Here is a 22799-nt window from a genome sequence, read left to right on the forward strand (position 1 = left end):
CGGTATGCGTGCCATTTATTTTTTTTTCCTTGAAGTAGTTAAATATAAATACTAAAAAGTTCAAAAGCTGACATTTAGCAGTCTGGCTAAGATTTTTATCTTGTAAGATGGTGAATTATTAGTCCTGTCTGGTTGATGTTGGTGGACAGTTGGCATTTCTCAGGAATATGCTCATTTTTGATTCTGGTACTCTAAGAATACAAGGTTTTCACACAACACCCTGTGAATAGAAACACAGACCCTGTTATATCTTTTTGCCTAATCTGTGGTCTTTTTGACCAAATTCAGTGTATATAGAAAGACACCGGGTACCCAGTACAGTAACCTCAGGAGTAAAGGAACACATTCTTTCCCAAATGTTTTTGTATTGTAATCCCTTCAGAGACACTATTCAAGTGCTGCAGTTGTACCACATAGTAGGTACATACCCCTCACGTCCTAAGATTTTGGGATCATCAGACCCATTTAAAATACAGATCTGCAGTACTGGCCACAGCAATTTTTCTTCCTGTGGTAGCTTGTTTTGTATTGACAGATAAATTCTCTTTCAGGTCTCAGGAATGTTTAAGAAATTTTGTAGGGTTAACATCTTCCATAACTGCAAGTACTCCAATTTAAAGCTGAGGGTATGATGTGGTGTACAAAGCAGTGCCACAGACAGTCATCATTAGAGTAAAAGGAAAAATACCTAAGTAGAGCAATTAGCACACAAGAAAAAGTGCCTAATAAATGATACGTCCATCATGTATGTGCAAGGTGGCATGGTAAACTAAATGTTCTAGAGCAGGATTTAAATCAGTATCAGTGTATAATTAAATGGGATAAAATTAACTTTCATTTGAAGGATAATTACTTCCCTTAGAAAATTATTTTGCTCTGTAGTTGTCAATGTGAGTGATTTCTTTTTTCCTTTACACAGTAAAGCTTTAAAACTTAATGTGTTGCAGGAATAGCAAGGCACTGAATGTTGGATGAACGTTTCTCCTTTACTGATGAGTATTTTTACAATCAGTGTTTCTAATTTACCCGAAGTCTTAAAGTAATAGTAAAACATGAATATAAATTGAACTTAGTTTTTTAAATAGAGGCAAAGTTTTTTTTCTTTTTTTTTTTTTTTGATTTTCTTTCCTTCATAAAATCTCTAGGTAACATTCACTGAAAGACATTGTATTATGCTTCCTTAAAGTGCTGTGGTGTTTAACATAGCTTTTGCTTGGAAAATTCCACTGAGATCTGGTGATGTCAAATTGAACTTAGCAAAAACAAATTGGTACGCCAGTGCTTCACAGTAAGTGAAATAGATGTCCAGCATCATCCTCTGCAAGCATTGGGCCCCACAGCTACAGAACCAGAGACTTTTGTTTCAGTAGCCAGTCTTCCATGGGGACAGGGAATTATGACAGCTATTTCAGTGTTTGCCTTCTCTGCTGTTTCCTGCCACTCTTGCTGTGGGTAGGAACAACTACTCTCCTCTAAAGGAGGAAAAAAAAAAAAGTGAACTTAGTATTGTTAAAAAAAAAAAAAAAAAGTCTTCCTGCCTTTCTGCCAGTTCTAACTGATGTAACATTTCCCATCCCAAATATGTCTGTTGGGGAGGCATATTTGGAGCTTCCTGGAAGGAAGTGGGAATACTGGAGGAAATATGTCATATGCAGTTAGTCTCCTTTTTAAGTTTTTGCTCACAAAGACTAATAGTAGGCCTGGGCCAACTGGTAAAGGACTATTACCTTGAAAAGTGAGAGATAACTGTGTGTTTTTAAACTGAGAAAGTATCAGTCTACCTCTTATAAATTGTTGTGCATTTTTGGCATACTTTAGTTCTTACTTGTACTTCAGCTCTTAGCATCAGTGCTCTAAGCACATAATAAAGGGTTATAGAATCCCTAGGGGATTCTAACCTTTTTTCAATTTTTCATATTTCTTAAACTCAAAAATTAGAATCATCTTTGGGGAAATATGAGGGAGATGCACTGTTAAACAGCTGCAACAGAATGTGCTAGTAGTTGACATTAGTCCACGTGGTAGATTTGTCTCAGATGCAGTTTCTGCCTCCTCAGGAAAACCAAACAAGCAATTGAAAGGAAGGATGGTGAATGGCAATTATTTTTTTCCAAAAAATGTTGCCCTGCAGGTTCAGGAAACACTAAGTGACCTCACTACATTCTCCATTCTCAGTTCCAATCACTGAGCCATGCTTTTCACAATTTTTGGTTGTTTTTATATACCTTTAGTTTTGCTGATGTGGACACAAGACCAACTGGCACCTTGGTTAGTACAAATAACTTAATTTGCAAAAGAAAATTTGATTATTTTACGTAGGGTTACAATAGCGTGATGTAAACTCTGTATATAAACCCCTCATCTGAGCTGTTGGCAGCTTATGCATTAAAACTGAATGTCACACGAATGAAATCTGGGAGGATATGTCTGATGCATGTTTGATTTTTTATTAATTAGCAAATTTTTATTAATTAGCAAACGTACTTTGGAGGAGTTCATTTCTCATCTTAAGATTTTATCATGGGTTTGATCTGAAACCCTGATGTAGAGAGTAGTTTAATTTCTTTTCATTTTAACTAGGCTTAGAAGTTTATAGAACAATAAAAAAAAAAAGTTGAAATGCACCTGGCAGAATAATATAATAGAGGTATTTGAATTGCAGTCTGATAACAAACACTGTCATTCTTGTAGCTACTCAGAAATTGTCAGCTGTAAAACATGTCTGTATTTGAAGACTGTATTTTCACATTTAATTTTGGGGTGGGGAGGAGATTAATTTGGTTGAGCAGGAAGCATGTATGTTTGTATTAATAGTAAAATGATACCACTCTGGACAGTACCCCAGGCTTTCGTAAAAACAGAGCAGTTATTTGACATAAATTTCTCTCTATATATATATATTCATCCATACTGATTTTAATCATAAAAATTTAGCTGTTACTTTATTATTTTCAAATTGCTGGACATACCATTGTAGATCTAGAAAATGCCTAAATCAGAGAACTAGATAAACTACATTACAGCTTCATAGTCATAGTTAAATCTTGATCAAGATGTTGACAAAAAAGCTTTATCACCTTCTAATGCTTCTAAATCAGTGCAAAGGTAGATTGCAAACTATATCTGCATTAAATAGGTGCATACATAGTGCTACGTTTGAGATGTAATAACTGTAAGCCTTACAGCAAGAGTAACAGCTAATCCCTTCATGGCCATGCTATGAGGAGATGCAAGGCAGGATCTGTCCTCGGCTCTAACACCAGTTTGCAGCTGGGCTCAGTGGGAGTGCTGTGCGTGCTCTGACTGCTGGCAGGTAGTAATCGCTTCTTGCTATCAGATTCGTGGTTCTCAGATTTGTAGACGAGCTCCCACCTCGGTTGCAGTGTGTTCCCTGTTGTGTTTGCCTTTAGCTGCCTGTGCAGGACGTGACACGTTGTATCTCCCATCACATACAAATGTTTATTTGCCAAGTTCTGCTTTGCTCTCTACCTCTCTTTTTCTATGATTATACTGAAGATTTTAGTTCCAGTCCAGTAAAGCTGTGTCATTTTGGAGCCAGCTTCATTCCTGCTGCGTCTTTCCCTTTCTCACTGTGCAGCCTCCACTGTGCTCCATGTTCAGGCTGTGCTGCCACAGAGCTCAGCCTGAGCCTGCTGAGACCTGGGAACAGAGCGGTTGTAATTGAGCAAGCAACCCTTGCTTCATATTCCTTTGCCAGTGCAATTAAGCTTGTATGTGTATGTTCAGCTTTCAGTAGAAGAAACTACCTTGATTTCAGTGAGATGTGCTTAATTGCCTCCCTACAGGTTCTGTGAGGTTTTCCACCCAGTGGTTGTAAGTAGAGCCTTTGTAAGTGGGGAGCATGAGTAGCTACATGTGTGCTGTTAGACTTGCTTGTGATCTTCTGAACGCAGCCATTACGAAGTGCCTTTCCACTCTGCTGAGATAGCTAGGTTTAGGCTCCTTGTTTCATTTTATTTTTATGTCAGCTTAGATTTTCATTTGATTGGTGTTCTTCATTGTATTCAGGAAGGATAACTCCACTATCCAGCAGCTGCAGCAATAAACCCAACAACTTATTAGCAAAATTGCAATTAGCACCCACTAATTTCAAGCATCATTTTTGCTTCCCTTTACTCTATGTTGTGATAGAGAAGTAGCAATAGTTGTTTACATATTGACTGATTTGAGAACTGGACCTTTAGGACTGAGTATTCTAAAGCAGCTACTGCAATTACTAGTGTGCTTAAACTGGACAGGTTTTTTTGCTTGTTTTGTTTGCCTTTTTTTTTCTCCCCCTCATGGCTTCTTTAAGGCCAGTAACACTGTTGAGTTCACTTACACAACACTTAATCAAGAAGATGATGATGTAACCAGATAGGCTGGCTTAGTTGTAAATAGCTGTGGATAGAAGATCTAACATAACTGGTTCTAAGTGCTTTGGCATATTTTTATTTTTATTTTTTTTTTGTGATAATACAGGGTTAAATTTTATGGGAGATTTGAATTCTTTTCACCCAAGTGGCTACTTAGGTCACCCAACAAAACTTTCTGTACTATGTATATTGTATAAGTTGTGTAGATCTGACGCCTATTTAACCACTGCCCAATTTAGATCTTAGAACTTCTTGTTATTGTTGTTTAAGTATGCATAACAGAGCTTTCAAGTGTGACCTTTCTGTTGGTATGTATCTTGGGAACAAAAGAAGGATTTCACAATGAACAGCCTTGCCATAATGAGTCATTATTTAAAAAAAAAGAAAATACAGCAAGTATCTTAAGCAAATGTCATAATATATATTCCGTGGTCAGCACCATATTAGACAAATGAAGCTGCATTCCATGCTAAAATGCTGGTGTGCTAATACAAGAAGACAATTGTTGTAGTGGTTTCAGTGGGATATTTTCACTGTTTTCTGTCCTGTCAGGCAAGTTCTCCCACATTACTTGGGAGATGAAAAGTGACTAGATTTTAAATAATTGAGCAAAATTGTATTCACTTAAGTGAAACATATTCAACAATTGGGAATAAAATACACTTCACTCAGTAGAGATGCATTGTTCAATTTATGAAGACTAAGGTTCAAGTGGCTTATTCAATGTTTCATCATTATTTATCTATAGATTTACATCTCATTTTTAAGTTCAGCAGTGACTGATGAAATGGTGTTCAGTTGCATCAGCTGAAAGTTCTTGATACAACCGGCTTAATCCCTGGTTTTACTTTCCTGACTTGTGTCAAAATCAGAAATGTCATTGTGTAAAAGCTGCTGGGAGCATAACATCATAACCTCAAATTTAGATCAGTATTGCTACTTTTAAACAGCTTCCTAAGGTTATGAACACGTGTGTTAGTTCTGCTGAAGACCTTTACCACGCTACTGCTGTATACTGTTGAAAGACAGGATGGTATATGTCAACACTGACCATGAAGACTTCTATTAATCTTGTCAAGGAAAGTATTGGGATATGGAAGTACAAGCAAAGTGGGCGAGTGCTGCAGCTTTTCCAGCTAAGAGAGGTTTCTATAGCAATTAGGGGCCAGGAACAGCCCTCCTGTTCTCTTCATTTGTGGTAAAACAGTGGCCTCACTGAAGTCAACAGCAATCCTACAGTTAGATTTCATTGGGATTACAATTTCACCGTTCTCCCTTTCACATATGATCCATGGGACCTATGATTTTGTTGGCTGCAACCCCATGAAAACTTAATTCACAGAACGTAAGTAATGTTGCAGGCATCTAGGCAAAAGTTACACTTTTTTTGTGTGTGCTTATGTAAAATAGCACACAAGTGACAGTCTGCACAAGTTCTGTATTCATGTCATCTGTTTGCAAGATGAGATCTTACTGTGCAGTGCAATAGCCATCTTCAAAATACCGTATGTTACTTATGAAGTTCTAATGGTGGAAAGCTATGCTAAGAAAATACAAAGGGGTAACATGGATTAATCCAACAAAATTTTTGTGAAGTCCAACAGCTTGTTACATGGCATGCTGAACATAACGTGGGAAAGAGTGAATTGGAAAGTGAAGGTTAAATCTAGGAAGCTCTATCAAGATTGCTCTGTAGAAACAGTGTTGGTAATTTTAATTTTAACTGTGTCAAAATACAGGCTTGCTTACCTTTCCCATTAGCTATGCCCTTATTTCTCACCAAAAAATTAAAAAAAAAAAAAATCAATCAGAAACCTGCCTCTTGCATTAATACATTTTATAAATGGATTTCTGGATTTCACCTGGAAGTACTCAGCTCTGCTCCAGCACATCCTTTGCAGTTGATTCTGTTTTACATAGGCATTTAGGCTGTTTTTTTCTGCCGTACTCCAGAAGTGTCAGTGAAGCCCTGGAGAAGCCTTGCAGCCCCTCGGAGCACCCAAGGACGGGCCCGACCCTGTGGGGAGCCGGGGACGGGCAGAGAACGGGGCGTGGGCCCGGCCCCTCCTGTACATTTTCAGCTTTCCGACTAAAGAACTGACAGTATTACTTGTTTATTTTTTTATATATTTTAATTTCAAGGACGCCTCCCTCCTCCCCCCCCGTCAGCCCTGAGGAGAAACAAGGCTTTCGGCGCCGCTTGGGCCCGCCCGGCTTCCGTCCCAGCTGAGCCCTCCCCGCCGCCTCCCCCTTTCCCTTCCCTTCCCTTCCCTTCCCCTCCCCTCCGCTCCGGTGCCCGCCCTCGGCCGTGGCGCAGCCGGGCGCGGTTCCCGTGAGAGCCGCGAGCGGGGCCAGCGCCGCCCTGGGCGTGTGCGGGAGCGCGGTGTAGCCCGCTGAGGCGGCGGGGAGGGGGGGAGAAGCGAGCACCATGGAGGAGGCGGCTCCGAGCCTCCGCCGCCCTCGGTAGAGCCGCCGCCCAGCCCCGCCGGAGCCATGGACAAAGCCGACAAGGTGCGGGCCGACGGGCGCCGGCGGCCACCGCGGTGAGGGCGGGCGGCCGCCCCGCGGCCCTTCTGTCCCCTCACGGCACCCCGCGGAGGGGCAGGGCGCGGCCCGGCGGGGCGGGGGGGGGGGGGGACGCGTGCGGGGCCTGACGCGGCCTGCGGGGTTTGGGAGTACCGGGAGGTTTTGGGGCGGCTGCCTCCGGTCCCTGCTCGGCCGCGGGAGCGGTTTCAGCCGGGGCTGTTGGAGGCTCCGAGCGGGAGCCCGGCTCCTGGGAGAGGCTCGGGGGGCTGCGAGGCTGTCCCTGTGTTCCCGCAGGGCCCAGGGGCTCTGTTCCAGGATTCTGCCACCCCCCGCCCCGTTTCTGCTGACGGGCTTTGCTTCGTGTTCGTGGGGTGGTCGCGGTCAGTGAGGTGTGACTGAAAGCTCTGTGCTCACTGCAAGAGTCCTGTGTGGGTTTCTTGAGAACTTGGCGACGCGTGAGGCTTGTCGCCTGTTGGAGTAATGTAAACATAAGGGTTTGGGTGAAGTTTTCAGGGTTAGAGCCACTGCTGATAGGTCTTGGCCGTTCAGCTGAGTGGGGAGATTTGGGTTTAGGTCACTAATTCTAGAAACCAATGTTTTCTTTTTCTGTAATAGGTAACTTGCTGTTCTCCAAGTAATCAGCCTGCATTATTCTTAGCACCCTTCAAATTATAGGTATGAAGAAGCTTTAGCTGGGACTTAAGAGATCATGTGATGTGTTTACATCTGTGCAATAAAATCTTTCACGGGCAGGAGGCACTTCGAAAAGGTGGATCTGAAGTGAATGTTGCTCTCCATAACAACGTGACTTTATTTTTAAGCTTCTGATTGAGCAAAATGTTTTCAAAACTCATACACAGAATTCAGATATTCCTTTCTTGTAGCTTAAGATCTTGGCATGTCCAGGGGTTCCCATAGGAGAGTCAATCAATAAAATAGTACAAGCTCCTGTAGATGGTAACAATGCATTCTGTGAAGATGTATTGCTTTTTATTTTGTACGTATGTCTAAAGAAGTTAGTGAACAGTGCAGTTTACTACCTTCTGGCTCCCACTGTCTATTTAATTTAGAGAAATTGATCTCACTCTGTAAAAATTTACATTAGCTTACTGAATTTGCCTGTTGTACTCTTTAAAATCTTGTATCTTTCTCCTTCAGTTCATCTGTAACTAGGACTGTGGCACCCTTGTGAAATATTTATTCCCTGTTGCTTGAGCTCTTCATTACCAGAGGCTCATGCCACTACCAAACCAGTCTCTTTTTGTTTGTTGGAAATAGCTCAGAAAAGCTGATAATCTCTGAGTTACTCATAACGTAATGTGTTTAATCTGTCTCTATGATTATCTTAACTGTGTAATATTTCAACTCGGAGGTGCAGTTAAGCTCTCTGAAGCAGGAACAGTCTTCTTGCTTATTCTGTTTGCAGCATATCTCATCCTGTTGGTTCCTCATCTGCTAGTAAGGCTTCTAGGCAGACAAATTAATAGCTGATGAGTTTCTAAAATTATTAAATTATCTTGTTGCTTTTGTCTTCTCATTATGCAGTAACATCTTGATTAGGAGATTCCAAAGTGCTTTGGGTTTGAACCTTTTGTGCAGTGAGATCAAATGTAATCTCCTTTATCTGTGCAAGTGTTTGGTAAGGTTGCATCAGTTCTGGGTGCTGTTCCACGTTTTCTTTGATTTGGTCTGCTTTGGGCACATGTATTGCATGACATCTGATAAATGAATCTTCAAGCATGTAGATGTATGATAACAGTACTTAATTTTCTTCTTTCCTTTTCCCCAGATTACTCAGTCAGCCACAATAGGGTAATTGTCCCTGCAGATAGGAATAACTACTGTGGAACTAGAACACAAGCAAGTAGAATATTGTGCTATGTTAAAGTATGGTATTTCAAGGGTAGAGGGGGGAATGCAAATGCTTTTGGTGGAGGTATATTTGAACAGAGTTTTGTCATGCACCAAGAACGTCTGGGCACCCAGATGAGGAAAAAGGTGTCACTTGCACGTCACTCCTCAGGTTTCTGTTACCTGAATTCTGGTGTGACTTTGCTTGTTATGGTATTCCCAGTGAGCTTTTTGGCGCGTAACAAAGAGGAAAATATAATAAAGCTGTTTGTAATGTATCCTCCTATAAAATAATTATTTTTTAACCAAAACTTCTTTCATTGAGAAGCCTAAGGCTTTCAGTGGTTGTGAAGTATTGTCTTTCCCTACAAAAAAGATTCAGCATGTGACCTTTGTCACTCTTTCTGTTGAAGCTGATTGTGGTAGAAATCTAAAGAGAATCAACTTCCCCTCTCAAGGGCACTGATGTGTTTTGATTTTCCAAGTGTTAGACACATCTATCCCTATGATTAAGGTATTTGATTCTATTAGTGCAGTTGAGAAATTAGGTGAAGTTGTGAAATCGATGACCTGTGTTCTGTATTACTGTTGCTTAAATACTGCCTGTTCTGCTTGCCTCTACTCTATTTGACCGTTCAACAGCTGGCTTGATAAAACGCTTGCTATAGATCTAGGTGCTCCTTATCCTATTTAATTTTCTTCCATGTTTCTTGCATGGCAGAATTTTCAACTGTCAGCAGACTGAAAAAGGTCAGTTTTTCTGGGTTCTATGTTTTGCATCTTACTTTCTCTTGAACCCTGCGAGAGCAGAAGAATTTGAGTTTTGTTTATGGTTTATATTTTATTATAGAATGTGTTTTTCAGTCCATCTAAAATGTTATTGATATGACATGTGAAGGTCTTCTAAGCCTTCTGATCACAGATTTTATTTATCATTGACTAGTGTATGATGAGGAAGCAGACATATGTGATTGGTTTGTACTAACACCTTTAGTATATAGACTACAAAGCAGTCATACTTGAGAAGTTTACATGCCCTGTTAAGTGCTGTAAACTAGATAAGTGGAGAGGATCCTGTCCGTAGCTTTTTATCTTTTGGACAAGCTTTGTAACTAAATGCTGCGGTTTTCTTTTTTTTTTTTTTTTTTTTTTTTAATATTCTGGTCTTGAATGTTAAAAAGCCAGCCAACTTGTCATGTTGTGCCACTTGTTTACGTTCAGCATATGCAGAAAAATTTCAGTACTTTTAAAATTTTAACATTAACTTACATGCTTCTGAGTAGGGTTTCCTTTTAGCAAAAGGAAAAAGAATTGTGTACAGGAGCTAAGGGAAAGGCTAACTTCCTAGCCTGTTTGCTCTAAGTGTTGAATTAGAATTATGATGTTTAATCTAAATAGGATAGGCTTAAATTTTGTGCTTTGTTAAATGGCCTGCTGCTGGCGTTTCCAGTTGGACTGCATATTTACCATTCCTGAAGTATTTGCCACTTAGAAGCAACTAATTATAGAAACAATGGCTTCCATGTTTGTAAAGTTTATCTTCAACAGACGAAATGTGACCTGTCTTACTACTAAAATGGCTATTGCATTTTGAAATCCAAAATTCAGAATCAGGATTTTTTTTTTTTTTTTTAAGGAAAAAGATACTTGAGCTATGTTTGTGTATCACATCTGTGATGAGACTTCTTGTTTCCAGACTTCGAGGCAGCAAAGCAGCTGATTTCATTACAGCCCTCTGAAATGCAGCATCTGTGCCTATTTTCTCCCCCTGTAAATGGTGAGATAGATACCCAAGTGTTCTCTTCTAAGACAGCAAGCTGAAAGAGATCCCTTTTAATGGAAAGTGCTGAATGGCATTAAGATACAATGAACAAAAACTTTTCTAAGATTAAACATACAGTACTACAACTATAGGACAAAGTTTACCAGTCTGTTCCTGCTTGTGTCATCTTCTGTCTTTGCAGCTGTTGATGACTACAGTAGCTTTTATATAGGAAACAAAGGATCTCTTCAGTATATATGCTGTCTTGAAAGAGTTGTAATTGTTGGACTGAAATATGTAATGAGATAGTGCAAAACATTTCACAAATTGAAACTAGGGGTATCTACAAAAGCAACTCGTGTATAAATCTTGGTTTCATTTGAAGGGGTCTGCTTGTGTTAATGGGCAACTGATTGAAAATCTGGTGTTTCATCATGGCTTAAATTTATATTTAGGATTGAGTTTGGTTATCAAAGGTCAATTTCAATAAAGCTTTGTTCAGCTTTATGATGTGAAGGGTTGAATAAACAAGAAAAAGTTACACGCCAGAATAAAATTAGACTTGGTCTTGCAATGTTTGCTTTTAGATTGCCCGGTCAAAAACATACTTTTTTGTTTTATGTCAGTGATGTCAGCAGCAAAATGCTGATTTTTAGCGTGTGCAGGGTGATGTAAATGTCTATGTTGTGAGAGCAATCATAGCATAAATTACTATTGCAAGTGTTCTGTTGTTTTTACCAGAAGTGTAGGGGCCTTCCTCCAGTTCTCTGGCATTTGGTCTAGGTCTTTCTTTTCAATTCCTTTTGTTTGCATATGTTTATAAATCAGCTACGTGATCAATCCTGCTGTGTTGTATTCATCTGCACTTGTCACTCCTGTCGTACTGTCTGGCTGTAGTTTTTGGGGAGTTGTTTTTTATCCACATGCTTTGATTTGTGCACTGCATTTTGTTTCAGAAGCAAATAGTCACTTAATAAAGGGATCTCATCTTCTCATCTAGAATTTACTGAAGTTGTAGTTGGTTATGTTTTCTACTGAGTCTCAAATATGTCAACATTGTACTTAAAAATAAAACAAAAAGCAACGATGAACTGTTTTACTTGGCACTATTATTTCAGAATCTCGTGAAAGAAGCACAGGAGATGACCATGTAAACAAAATACAGAGGCTCAGTCTAAGATATTTTTGCTTGTCCAGTACAATAAGTAGTTAGCAACATCCTTACCTTTTAACTGATTGTTTATTTTTATTTTTTTTCACTCTCTTCTTACACTATTAAGGAGAAGATAATTTCAGTTGTTCCCCAACATATTGGGAACCAGGTGACCTAAAATGCCTCTTATTAAAACGTTATTTTGCTCTCTGTCTTTCCCAGTCCTTCCTCCCAGCCAAGAATATCACAGACCCCCCAAAAATCCTGCTTAGATAATTTTGGGCCAATTACCTAACTTTGCTATTTTGTTTCCTTTGCTTGTCAACTGAAACCACCAGCCCTTTGTGAAATGTACTGAAATGTCTGGATAATAACATTGGAGAGTTAATTCTACTTTTATTTTGGTTTGGTTAGCAGTCTGACCTGCCTCACTAAGTCTGTTTCCACTTTCTGCTTTAGGTTTAATGAACTTTTAGGTACACGTATTTCATGTAAAAAGGTACTTCAGTAGTATTTTACCAGTCTCTCTGGAATACTTAAGGAAGTAATACATTGAAGTTTAGTGTATTACTGTCTAAGCAAAGTTGTCTTTTTAACCCTGAAGCGAAAATAGAGCTTTGTTGTTTGACAAGATGTATCAATCATTCAGGGGATTGCACGTATTATGCTTGCAGAATGGTTTTTGAAACACCTGCATTAAGGTTAAGTTTTCAGTTTCTCTTTTGGTGAGTTAGCATTCAAAGTGTGTACAGAACAGAATGTAAAACTTAAAAAATAAAGTAAGATTTACCCTGAATTCTTTTGCTGAAGCAAACATCTTTGAAACATTTAAAAACTAAAATGAAAAAAGTCTACTCCTACAGATTCGATTGCAAAAGAAAGCAGAGTTTATGCTATAATACATGTAAAAGACTTCTGAAGTGTTGCTTTGATTATTTTTAATAACAGACACTGTCAAAGTGCTGCAGGCAAAAAAAGGCATTAATTTTCAAATGCACTCATACCTGTTTATGATTACAGGATATTTTCTATCTTTATCTTACTACTATAAATAAGTTAAATATATGACGAGTTGTACAGAAAATGGTAATTAAATATATCAGGCAATTGCTCTGTCACAGCAGTAGTTAATCATTACCTGCATAAGAGGCAGGGCAATAGGAGAACCACTGACATTGTCCTTCTACTTTGGATATCTCTGAGTTGTATGAAACTACCAAAATTAAGCACAATAATGTTAATGAAATTTTGCTGAATTTATGAAATATATGACTGTTTTTTATTTAAAGAAAAAAAATGAGGAGAGAATCCTGTTTTTACTAGAAAGGTTTAAAGAGATCCAATACATTTTATGCAAAATACTTAGAGGGAAAACCAAGGTCACTTTTCTTGGTTTTGCAAAAGCAGTTTGGATAACACATTATCTTGAAAATGTTACTACTAAAATCAAGGATTTTACATTCTCAGCATTGTTTAAAATCCCTTAAAAAGGGGGGGGTGAGGGGGTGGGAAGAAGAAAAAGTTACCTTAACAGGAAAGGGTTTATCTTTCCCAAATGGTAAGAAATACTTCTGCTGTGGCAGGTTTGCTGATGGGAGTCATTCAGCTCCTGCTTTGATCAGTTATCATGTACTTAAAAAAAAAAGTGAAAGAATGTTCCTTCATAAGAGTAATAATGATGATATAATACAATAGTACAAATTATTGTGATAAGACTAAGACAGTTCTGCAAGTGAATCACCATTAAGAAATGTGTGCGTGTATGTGTGTCTGTGTTTGGTTGTATTTCCACATCAGTCTTCCAAAGTAATATCGGGAAAGAGCAGAGAGACTAGAAAGCCCTTCAAAATAGGGAATCTTGTACCACCTGAATCACAAGTATATTTTGACTGTTTTCCTAGTCAGTTCTTGAGTGGTTTGTAATTGGTGTCTTGGCTAAAGTTGGGTTGACGTTCTCCTGGAAGCTGGTGACCAGCAGATTAGGCATACTTTTTTGGAAGTTTTCGGTACTTCATAAGAATGCTGTATTTGTAAAGAGCTCATCCCCGTTATGCTGTTGAGTCTTCTGTGGGTGAGACAGCCTTAGCTTGGTGCTCTAACATGTTTGCCATCTGGGTTTGTAGGCCAGTCCACAACTGAATCAATTCTTCTGCAAGTAATTCTGTCTGGAATTCTTTCTGTATTGTGGACAAAATCTCTTGCTTTTCAGAGAGGGAATTGAGCATAGGTATTTGTTGGTTATGATGGGATCGCTGTATGAAAGCGTTTGATAATTAAAAAAAGCTTTTGTTGCTGTGGAGCTGTGTTGGATCAGATGCCTTGGAATTTGGCAGGTGGGTGCTTGAGTCACCGGGGAGCTCTACAATATGCCTGAGGTCGGAGAGCAGAGCACTGCTGCGCCCTGGAGCTACCCAGTGGCTCTTTGAGGAAGTGAGATGATGTTTACAGGGAACAGTAGCTAATGATGAAATTTGAGCCAATACTACAGAAAATCTCATGGAAGGATTATGAATTAGTGTCGTGGTTTAACCCGGCCAGCAGCTAAACACCACACAGTTGTTTGCTCACCCTCCCCCCTCCCTCTCTGGGACAGGGGAGAGAAATGAAAAGTGAAGCCCGTGAGTTGAGATAAAGACAGTTTAATAAGACAGGAAAATAATAATAACAATAACAACAATAATAATAATAATAATACAGTGATGATAATAGTACTACTACTAATAATGTGTACAAACAAGTGATGCACAATGCAATTGCTCACCACCCACTGACCGATGCCCAGCCTAACCCCGAGCAGTCCGGCCCCCCTCTCCCGGCTAGCCACCCCTATATATTGTTTAGCATGACATCAGATGGTATGGAATACCCCTTTAGCTAGTTTGGGTCACCTGTCCTGGGTCTGTCCCCTCCCAGCTCTTGCTGCACCCCCAGCCTGCCCATTGGCAGGACAGAGCAAGAAGCTGAAACGTCCTTGGCTTGGTGTAAGCACTGCTCTGCAACAATTAAAACATCGGGGTGTTATCAGCACTCTTCTCATCCTAAGCCAAAACATAGCATTCTACCAGCTACTAGGAAGAAAATTAACTCTGTTCTAACTGAAACCAGGACCATTAGCAAATTTGACAATGGAAGGATAAAATTAAAAACAGGCAGGTGATTTTTCTAATAAAAGATTTACACTTGGAGGAATAGTTTGGTTCTATTTGTGCAAGTCATTAGAATAGCTCTTAGAGACTCTGCAGTTAGTTTGAGTGTCGTGTGGAGTGTAACAGAATGAATTTAGTGAGCAAAATTTTTGGCCTTACTTTCAAGATTGGCAGGGAATTCAGATCCAGTTTGATAGAGGCAGAAAAAATATTTCTATATTATAAAAACATTGCATTGATCATTGGTAGTTATGATGACTTAATAGTGACTATATTTCTCATTAGCTTTTACAGTCTCAACTGTGTTTTTTTTCTCTCTTAAGAGTATGTGACAATGAAGTAATTAAATAACTGTTGGTTTTTAACTCATTTGTTTGGTGGATTACAGTGTAACTCATAGAATATCCGGAGTTGGAAGGGACCCATAAGGATTATCAAGTCCATTTCCTGGCACCGCACAGGTCTGCCCAAAATTTAGACCATGTGACTAAGTGCACAGTCCAATCGCTTCTCAAATTCAGACAGGCTTGGTGCAGTGGCTACTTCATTGGGGAGCCTGTTCCAGTGTGCGACCACCCTCTCGGTGAAGAACCTCTTCCTGATGTCCAGCCTAAACTTCCCCTGCCTCAGCTTGACACCATTCCCTCGGGTCTTATCACTGGTGATTAAGGAGAACAGGTCACCTGCCTCTCCACTCCCCCTCGCGAGGAAGTTGTAGACTGCAATGAGGTCCCCCCTCAGCCTCCTCTTCTCTAGGCTGAACAGGCCCAGTGCCCTCAGCCACTCCTCATGTGTCTTCCCCTCTAGGCCCTTCACCATCTTTGTCGCCCTCCTCTGGACACTCTCCAACAGTTTAATGTCCTTCTTGTACTGTGGTGCCCAGAACTGCACACAGCATGTGAGGCCGCACCAGCACAGAGTACAGCAGGACAGTCACCTCCCTCGACCGACAAGCAATGCCATGCTTGATGCACCCCAGGATGCGGTTGGCTCTCCTGGCTGCCAGGGCACACTGCTGGCTCATATTCAACTTGCTGCCAACCACAACCCCCAGATGCCTCTCTGTGGGGCTGCTCTCCAGCCTCTCATCGCCCAGTCTGTACGTATAGCCAGGGTTGCCCTGTCCCTGGTGCAGGACCTGGCACTTGCTTTTGTTAAACTTCATATGGTTGGTGATTGCCCAGATCTCCAATCTGCCCAGGTCTCTCTGCAAGGCCTTTCCACCCTCATCCGTGTCCACAACTCCTTCAAGTTTGGTGTCGTTGGCAAATTTGCTCAGAACACCTTATAGTCCTCCATCCAAATTATTTATAAAGACATTGAAGAGGACTGGCCCTAAAATGGAGCCTTGAGGGACCCCACTAGTGACCATCTGCCAGCCAGATGCGGCCCCATTTACCACAACCCTTTGAGCCCTGCCCATCAGCCAATTGCTCACCCATTGCATGATGTTTTTGTTAAGTTGTATGCTGGACATTTTGTCTAGTAGGATCCTATGGGAAACCGTGTCAAAAGCCTTGCTGAAGTCCAAAAAGATCACATCAGCTGGTTTCCCTTGGTCGACTGCTCTTAGTCATTTGGTTGATGATGATGATTCTGCCTTTTGCTGGTTAATTAAACTTCATTGTATTTAAGTGTATCAGACTAACTAAATGAAGAACCAGTAATCTGCACAAGTGTGCACAAATCTGCACAACCTCACTGTTGCTCAAATAAATTTAACTCCTAGTTTAAGCTAGGATTTTTTCATTTTCAGTCTATTACATTAAATGTGCCTATTCATCAAGGAAAAAAAGTAGTTTCCTACTGACTTCAGATAACTGTATTTTCTAAACGTTTTTGGACTTTCCCCTTCCAACTTCCACCCGCTTCCCCACCCCATGCTGATAAAGAAATACCTGATCTGCTCACGTGCTTTGTTTCCAAAAATAATTGGAGGGAGGGTATAATAAGTGTTTAGTTTCAGATTCTGGACAGTTAGGTTGAAATGTTTCTGTATGGGCTGGGGGCTTGACACAGAGCGAAGATGTGGACTGAGAGGTGTGGCAGACATGACTACTTGTCATGATGTTTTCAGAACTCACTTTATTTAACTGATTTTGCTCGCTTGGATGTTGTGGAGGTAGTGGCAAGGATGTAAAACTGTCTACTGCACAGCAAACCTTCAAGCTTCTCCTTTTGTAAAATAAGACCACGACCTCCTACAGGTTATACATTGCCTTTGGAATTGTTTCCTGGATAAATGGAAAGAAACGTTTCTGGACTCCTTGCCTGTTTTAGAAAGAATCTACTTAGAAGCAAGCATATTGAAGCTGAAATGTTTGAACAAAAAGATCTTTTTTGGCTAATTGTAACATATATTGGAGCATGGAATTTCAGGGTATTTGGGATCTGCATTTGTCTCAGACTAAGGCTTTGGCTGGCTGAACAGAGCGTTGTTCATTGCTGAAGCATAAATCTAGCTAATCTATTACAAAGATGAAAACAGTGGGTAAAAAGCCATAAACTTTTGAGGCTACCTTTGGGGCTGATCTTTTCCTTTGAAAGCACAATTTAGAATTTACTTCTAAGCAGTCTTTAATTCCCTCTTCGTGGCAAAAAGTAATCATTTTTAACACTTTAAAGTATGTTCAACTTGTTCAGATGGTGTATCACAGAAGTAAACCCCACACATGTTCCATCTATTTTAGCAGTAAACTTATGGTGGCTGAAAAACCTGTTCTATAATTGCCTAGAAACATGGCCAGTTTTGTAGTGTAGACCAGGCATTACTACTTATTCCATATGTTGGTTTCAATTATGCAAGCCTACATGACCGTGCTCCACCTACAGTGCTAAGTCTGTTTCTTTCCGTGTTGAGACTAGTATTTCCTCTGCAAGATCTGAACTTCAGCCCCTTTCTAAATTAGTCGGTGTTTGTACAGCACTATGTAAAGTTTAACATAAACATTAGGTGTTGGTGATCTGTGTTACAGCCTGTGTTGACTGGAAGGATCCAACAAATGCTTGCCAACTGTTTTCCGTGTCTTTCAGTTTACTGCAGAAGGCTTGTAGCCTTGTCCTCCTTTTGCCTGCTGTTTGTGATGGATGCCATACAACTTCATGAATCTAAGTTTTCCGAACAATTTATACTTTTCTGTACTTAATGAAGTCATTGTTTCTTTTTTTCTTTCTAAAGAATGTCAAGCTGTCAGCTGAAGTAGAACCATTTATTCCTCAGAAGAAGGGTCCAGAAACACTAATGATCCCAATGGCGCTTCCTAATGACAGCGGAGGAATTAATGGTGTGGAACCAACTCCTATCCCCAGCTATCTGATCACTTGCTATCCATTTGTACAGGAAAATCAGTCCAATAGGTAATACATGATTGTGGTCTTCATGGAAGATAATCTCTCATGAAATGAGTTTGAAAGTTTGAGTTTGTAAATGCCTGTCTTCATGTGTGCTTGTTGAGGCCTGCATTTCAAAGGAATTTTGAACAAGGGTGAGTTGGCAACTTCTTGGTGTATTCAAGTACTCAGCCCTGAGTAAGCTGATGAACTTCACTCTTACATCTCTCTGCCGGCTTACCTTGTTTAAACTTATGTCTCTAAAGTTATATATGCTTTTTGAGATGTCAAAACAATTAAATTTGTAGTAGGTCCAAAGTACTTGTTAAGGGAAATGCCTATGCTTAATTTCTAAATTTAATATTAGAAATTAAGTTTACACAGATGACAAGATAAAACTCTTTATTTTGCTCTTGAATGTAATTTGAGCTGGTGAACATAATTTAATTGGAATTTCTAAGAAGTCTTAGTAAATTTAAGTTCAGTTACTGTAAGCTAATAGCCTATGAAATGTTTTTTTTAAGGGGGTGGTGTTTGCATGTTCTGAATTTTCTTGAGGGAAAAATGTGATGAGCAATCTTTTTTTCTTTCCTTTTGATTTTTTTTTTTTTCAGACAGTTTCCATTATATAACAGTGACATCAGATGGCAACAACCCAACCCAAATCCTGCAGGACCATACCTTGCTTATCCTATAATATCTGCACAACCACCTGTTTCTACAGAATACACATACTATCAGTTGATGCCAGCACCATGTGCTCAGGTCATGGGTTTCTATCATCCTTTCCCTACTCCCTATTCTGCACCCTTTCAAACAGCAAATGCTGTAAATGCAGTTACTACAGAATGCACAGAGCGTCCCAACCCATCGGGCCAGGTCTTTCCATTATCCAGTCAGCGGAGCAGAAGCAGTAACAGGGGACCCGTCATACAAAAAGTAAGCATGATGCTGTCCCTTTGTTAACAGGATAAATAGAATTGTAGAAAGAAAGTGTCTTTGCACGGAAGCATGCTTCTCATTTGAGTAAGCACAGGTATGGCCTATATAAATGGAAGAAAAGTGGGCAGAAAAGGTGTTATTTAGAGAGACATTTAACTCTGTATACAGAGACAATTTTGTGGTTAAAATACGTGATGAGCGTATAAAATCTGTAAATGTAATATGGGAAATTCCTGCTGCCTCTCTGCTGGTGTGGTCTGAGTTTAGAATTACTTCCTTAGAGAATAAAATATCCTCAGACTTTGTTTACTGTAATGAGGTGGAAGCGTCAAAAAAGTTTGTGCAGAAAATGTTCTTACAAGTACTTTATGAATATTTCCCTTAATCTCGTCTTCAAATATGTGGCTTCTGTAAAGAGCATTAGAACTTTCAATTTGTTTCTTTAGTTTGATTATAACTATGAAGTCAAATCATATGGCTTATGAGTATGTATGGCTTATCTTTTAAAACAGCAACAGCAGCTACAGATGCACATAAGAAATAAACGTCCCCCAGTGAAAAATGTAGCCACTCAAAAGGAGACTAGTTCATCAGGTCCTGAGAACAGATCAAAGATTGTTTTGTTGGTTGATGCATCACAGCAAACAGGTAATTTCTTGTTATTTTCTGGGTGTACAAAATAACTAGAACTATATCTCACTTGTTGTCTGTCCTAAAAGAAGGTGGACCAGTTTCAGAGGTAGCTTCTGAGAGTGATTTTTGCAGATCAGTAAGATAATGAAGAAAAGGTGCTGGTGTGTGCAGAGACCTATTTTATGTGTCAGATTATAATGTTGCAATGATTGTGTGCTTCTGCAGAGATCTTGCCAATGTCAAAAAAGAACTCTTCCCTTGTTGAGGGAGTTGTCTAGATCCAACTAATAATCATCTTTTTTAAAAAAAAAAAAAAAGAAAAAAAAAAGAAAATCAGTGCTATTGTTAATTTTATTAAAGGGAAATGGTCGTGTGCAAAGACACCAGCTTGTTTCTTTTTTTTTATCATGTATGTTTTTTTCATGTTTCATAATTATTTATTTATGCAGGAATTGTTACCTTTTGTCTTGCAGACTTTCCTTCGGATATAGCTAATAAGTCACTTTCTGAAAGCACCTCTACCATGCTTTGGAAATCAAAAGGCAGACGCAGAAGAGCTTCTCACCCTGCTGCAGAGTCATCTAGTGAACAAGGTGCAAGTGAAGCAGACATTGACAGCGATAGTGGATATTGTAGTCCTAAGCATGGCAATAACCAGGTTGCAGCCATGACTTCAAGGAATACAGATTCTTGTGCAGTGAATGTATGTAAACATAACTGAATAATTTAACTGTATTTGTATCCTGCAGATTAGAAAAGAAAACATCTAAAATGTTTTTTCCTTTTCAGGTTGTAGAACCATCAGTAAATACAAGTAAGTATTTCCCTAGTGAGCTATATCATATTTTGCTGGGCTACTTCTGTATTTTCGCTTGACATTTTGCTGGGAACAGTTGATCTGCTTCCAGGATGCTGTTGTAACTGATCAAATACTTCTGAAGATTTTTCTTTACTGTGACTTCTACCATCCCCACCAATGCCTCCCTGCTGGTGGTTGAATGAAAGTATCTAAGTAGCTATTGCTAATAATTTATCAACTGTGTCTTCAAATGAGGGAAAACTAAATTTTCCAACAGAAACGTTCAGACAAAGCTGTGTTTGTATTGTGTTTTATCTTCTTTCCTTACTCTATTGGACTGCAGTTCATATAAGGGTGGTAATTGCATTACTCTACACTCTGTTAACTATTTAAGAAGTGCTCACACATTTTTTTTTTTTGAAGTTCTAGAAGTACTTTAACACACACAAAAAAATGTGATTACTCTGATAGTAGTTGATAATGCTAGTGACTATTATTTATGGCTGGACTGAAATTGTTAGGGATGCAAATCTGATATTTCCTTTGACTGCTTCCTAGTGATCGTTTTTTAGCAGTTTGAATATCTGTCATGGGACTCTTCCATAAAGGTGATTCTCATTATTTCTGTAGCTATTAACAGAAGTTAAAATTATAAGAGGAGAATTAGACCTTCTCAGAGAACTGTGTTTGTATCAAACTTGAGTTTCTACCTCTGGTGGTATGTATGTCACTGATGCATTCTGTCACACTGATTCATTTGTCATAGCTGATGCTTCCCTTTCAGCTGGTGTAAGTTGGACTAATGTAAATTCCCAGGCAACTCAAAAAAAACCTTGGGCTGAAAAAACTCAGACGTTTTCTAGAGGTGGAAGACAAGCTGAGCAAAGAAATAGTTCACAGGTATGTTGTTAATGGTTCTAAACTGAAGAATTTTTTTGTTATGTTTCATGTAACACATGAAAATAAGGAATTTGAAATGGAGTAGGTATTATCTGTTGAATAGTTTTTGCATTAAAAAAACAAACTGCTTATTAAATCTAATTACATACAACTTGTTCCTTCTTAGTTTGTATTTAATGGACATGGATGTCTTATGTGTGCGCACACCTTGAAAAATCAAAATTGCAGAATGCTGACCATATTTGTTATTTTTTTAGTCTGGTTTCAGGTGCAGAGGCCACAGCACATCTTCAGAAAGAAGGCAGAATTTGCAAAAACGACATGAAAAGCCTCTGACTCCAAGTCAGTCGAGTAGAACAGAACAGAGCCCTGAACCTCTGTATTTTGAGGTAATGTTGTTTGAAAACTGTTTATGCATTAGTGAAATAATTGTGGAATAAGTGATTTTATGAACAGGGAGAAGGTGAAAAACTTCTGTTTTCCTGCAGATAAAAAAATACCGTTCTCTGATATTTTTTTATTTTCTTAATATAGCTGAATTTCTTTAATTTAAGTGTTAGTAAAATCTTTTTTTCTTTTTTTTTAAATAGGTTATGCAGATACAGATACACTATTTTAACTTTTTTTTCCTGTCGCTTTCTGTTTGTGCCACTATTAAGCTCTTCTAGTTTGTGGAACTTTAGGATTAAATCCATCCTTGTACTTCCAGCTGTTTTAGTTAATGCTTTTCATGTGAATTCTGGTTCCGTGCTCTTCATTCTTAATTTTTTCTACTGTTTAGGATGAGGATGAATTCCCAGAGCTAAATAGTGACAATAGTAGCAGCAAAAGTAGTAACATCCAACAAAAGATTTCACCCAAAGTGGTAAGTAACTCTTTTGTTTTGCAAAATATATTTAAATTAAGGGAAGTTATTTTGAGATAACGTAAATTTGTCTTTTTATGAAGTCATATCACAATATTTATGATGTGGACATTATGATGTTCTTAGGGTATTTGCATTACTGGTTTTAGATGTTAAAGAAATGCCAATTAAATGGTGCAGAGAAAACATTTTAAAAAGACTGCTGTTGGCTTCTAATGAGTCTGTTAATGGGAGAGACTGTAAGAGATATGAACACTTCTTCATTTCACGAATAGTTTCTTATGAATTTTGTGCTTTTTGAAGTTGCATGCTGAATTTTGGATGAACAGTAGATACAGACGGATTTCTGATATTAAAACTTATTCGGAGCTTTATCTATCTGTCTTCGGGCTAATAGATCACATCCTGGTTATTCTTTCTGACTCACAAGGACCTGCATTCAGACTGAAGCTTTGATGCAGAATTGTTAAATCTGCAAATGCATAGTTAACAGTTTCAATTCTCCAAAATAACTAC

At 39.1% G+C, this 22799-nt stretch overlaps 1 protein-coding gene across 4 annotated transcripts in view; it reads left to right on the plus strand.

The window, feature by feature from the left end:
* The first annotated feature begins 6626 nt into the window (after positions 1-6626).
* Positions 6627-22799, plus strand: part of SECISBP2L (SECIS binding protein 2 like) — a 29274-nt gene continuing 13101 nt past the window's right edge. Inside the window, exons 1-9 of one of the 4 annotated variants that reach the window (XM_068695992.1) lie at positions 6627-6919; positions 17993-18171; positions 18759-19083; positions 19599-19734; positions 20193-20422; positions 20509-20533; positions 21285-21418; positions 21676-21807; positions 22200-22283. In XM_068695992.1, coding sequence (XP_068552093.1) covers positions 18056-18171; positions 18759-19083; positions 19599-19734; positions 20193-20422; positions 20509-20533; positions 21285-21418; positions 21676-21807; positions 22200-22283 — 1182 coding nt within the window. In that variant the 5' untranslated portion in view covers positions 6627-6919; positions 17993-18055. Of the gene's footprint in view, positions 6920-17992; positions 18172-18193; positions 18300-18758; positions 19084-19598; positions 19735-20192; positions 20423-20508; positions 20534-21284; positions 21419-21675; positions 21808-22199; positions 22284-22799 lie in introns of those variants that run through there. The other 3 variants (XM_068695990.1, XM_068695991.1, XM_068695994.1) reach the window with 3 other exon arrangements.

Source organism: Anas acuta, chromosome 12 (genome assembly GCF_963932015.1).
Source record: "Anas acuta chromosome 12, bAnaAcu1.1, whole genome shotgun sequence".
Classification (NCBI taxonomy): Eukaryota; Metazoa; Chordata; class Aves; order Anseriformes; family Anatidae; genus Anas; species Anas acuta.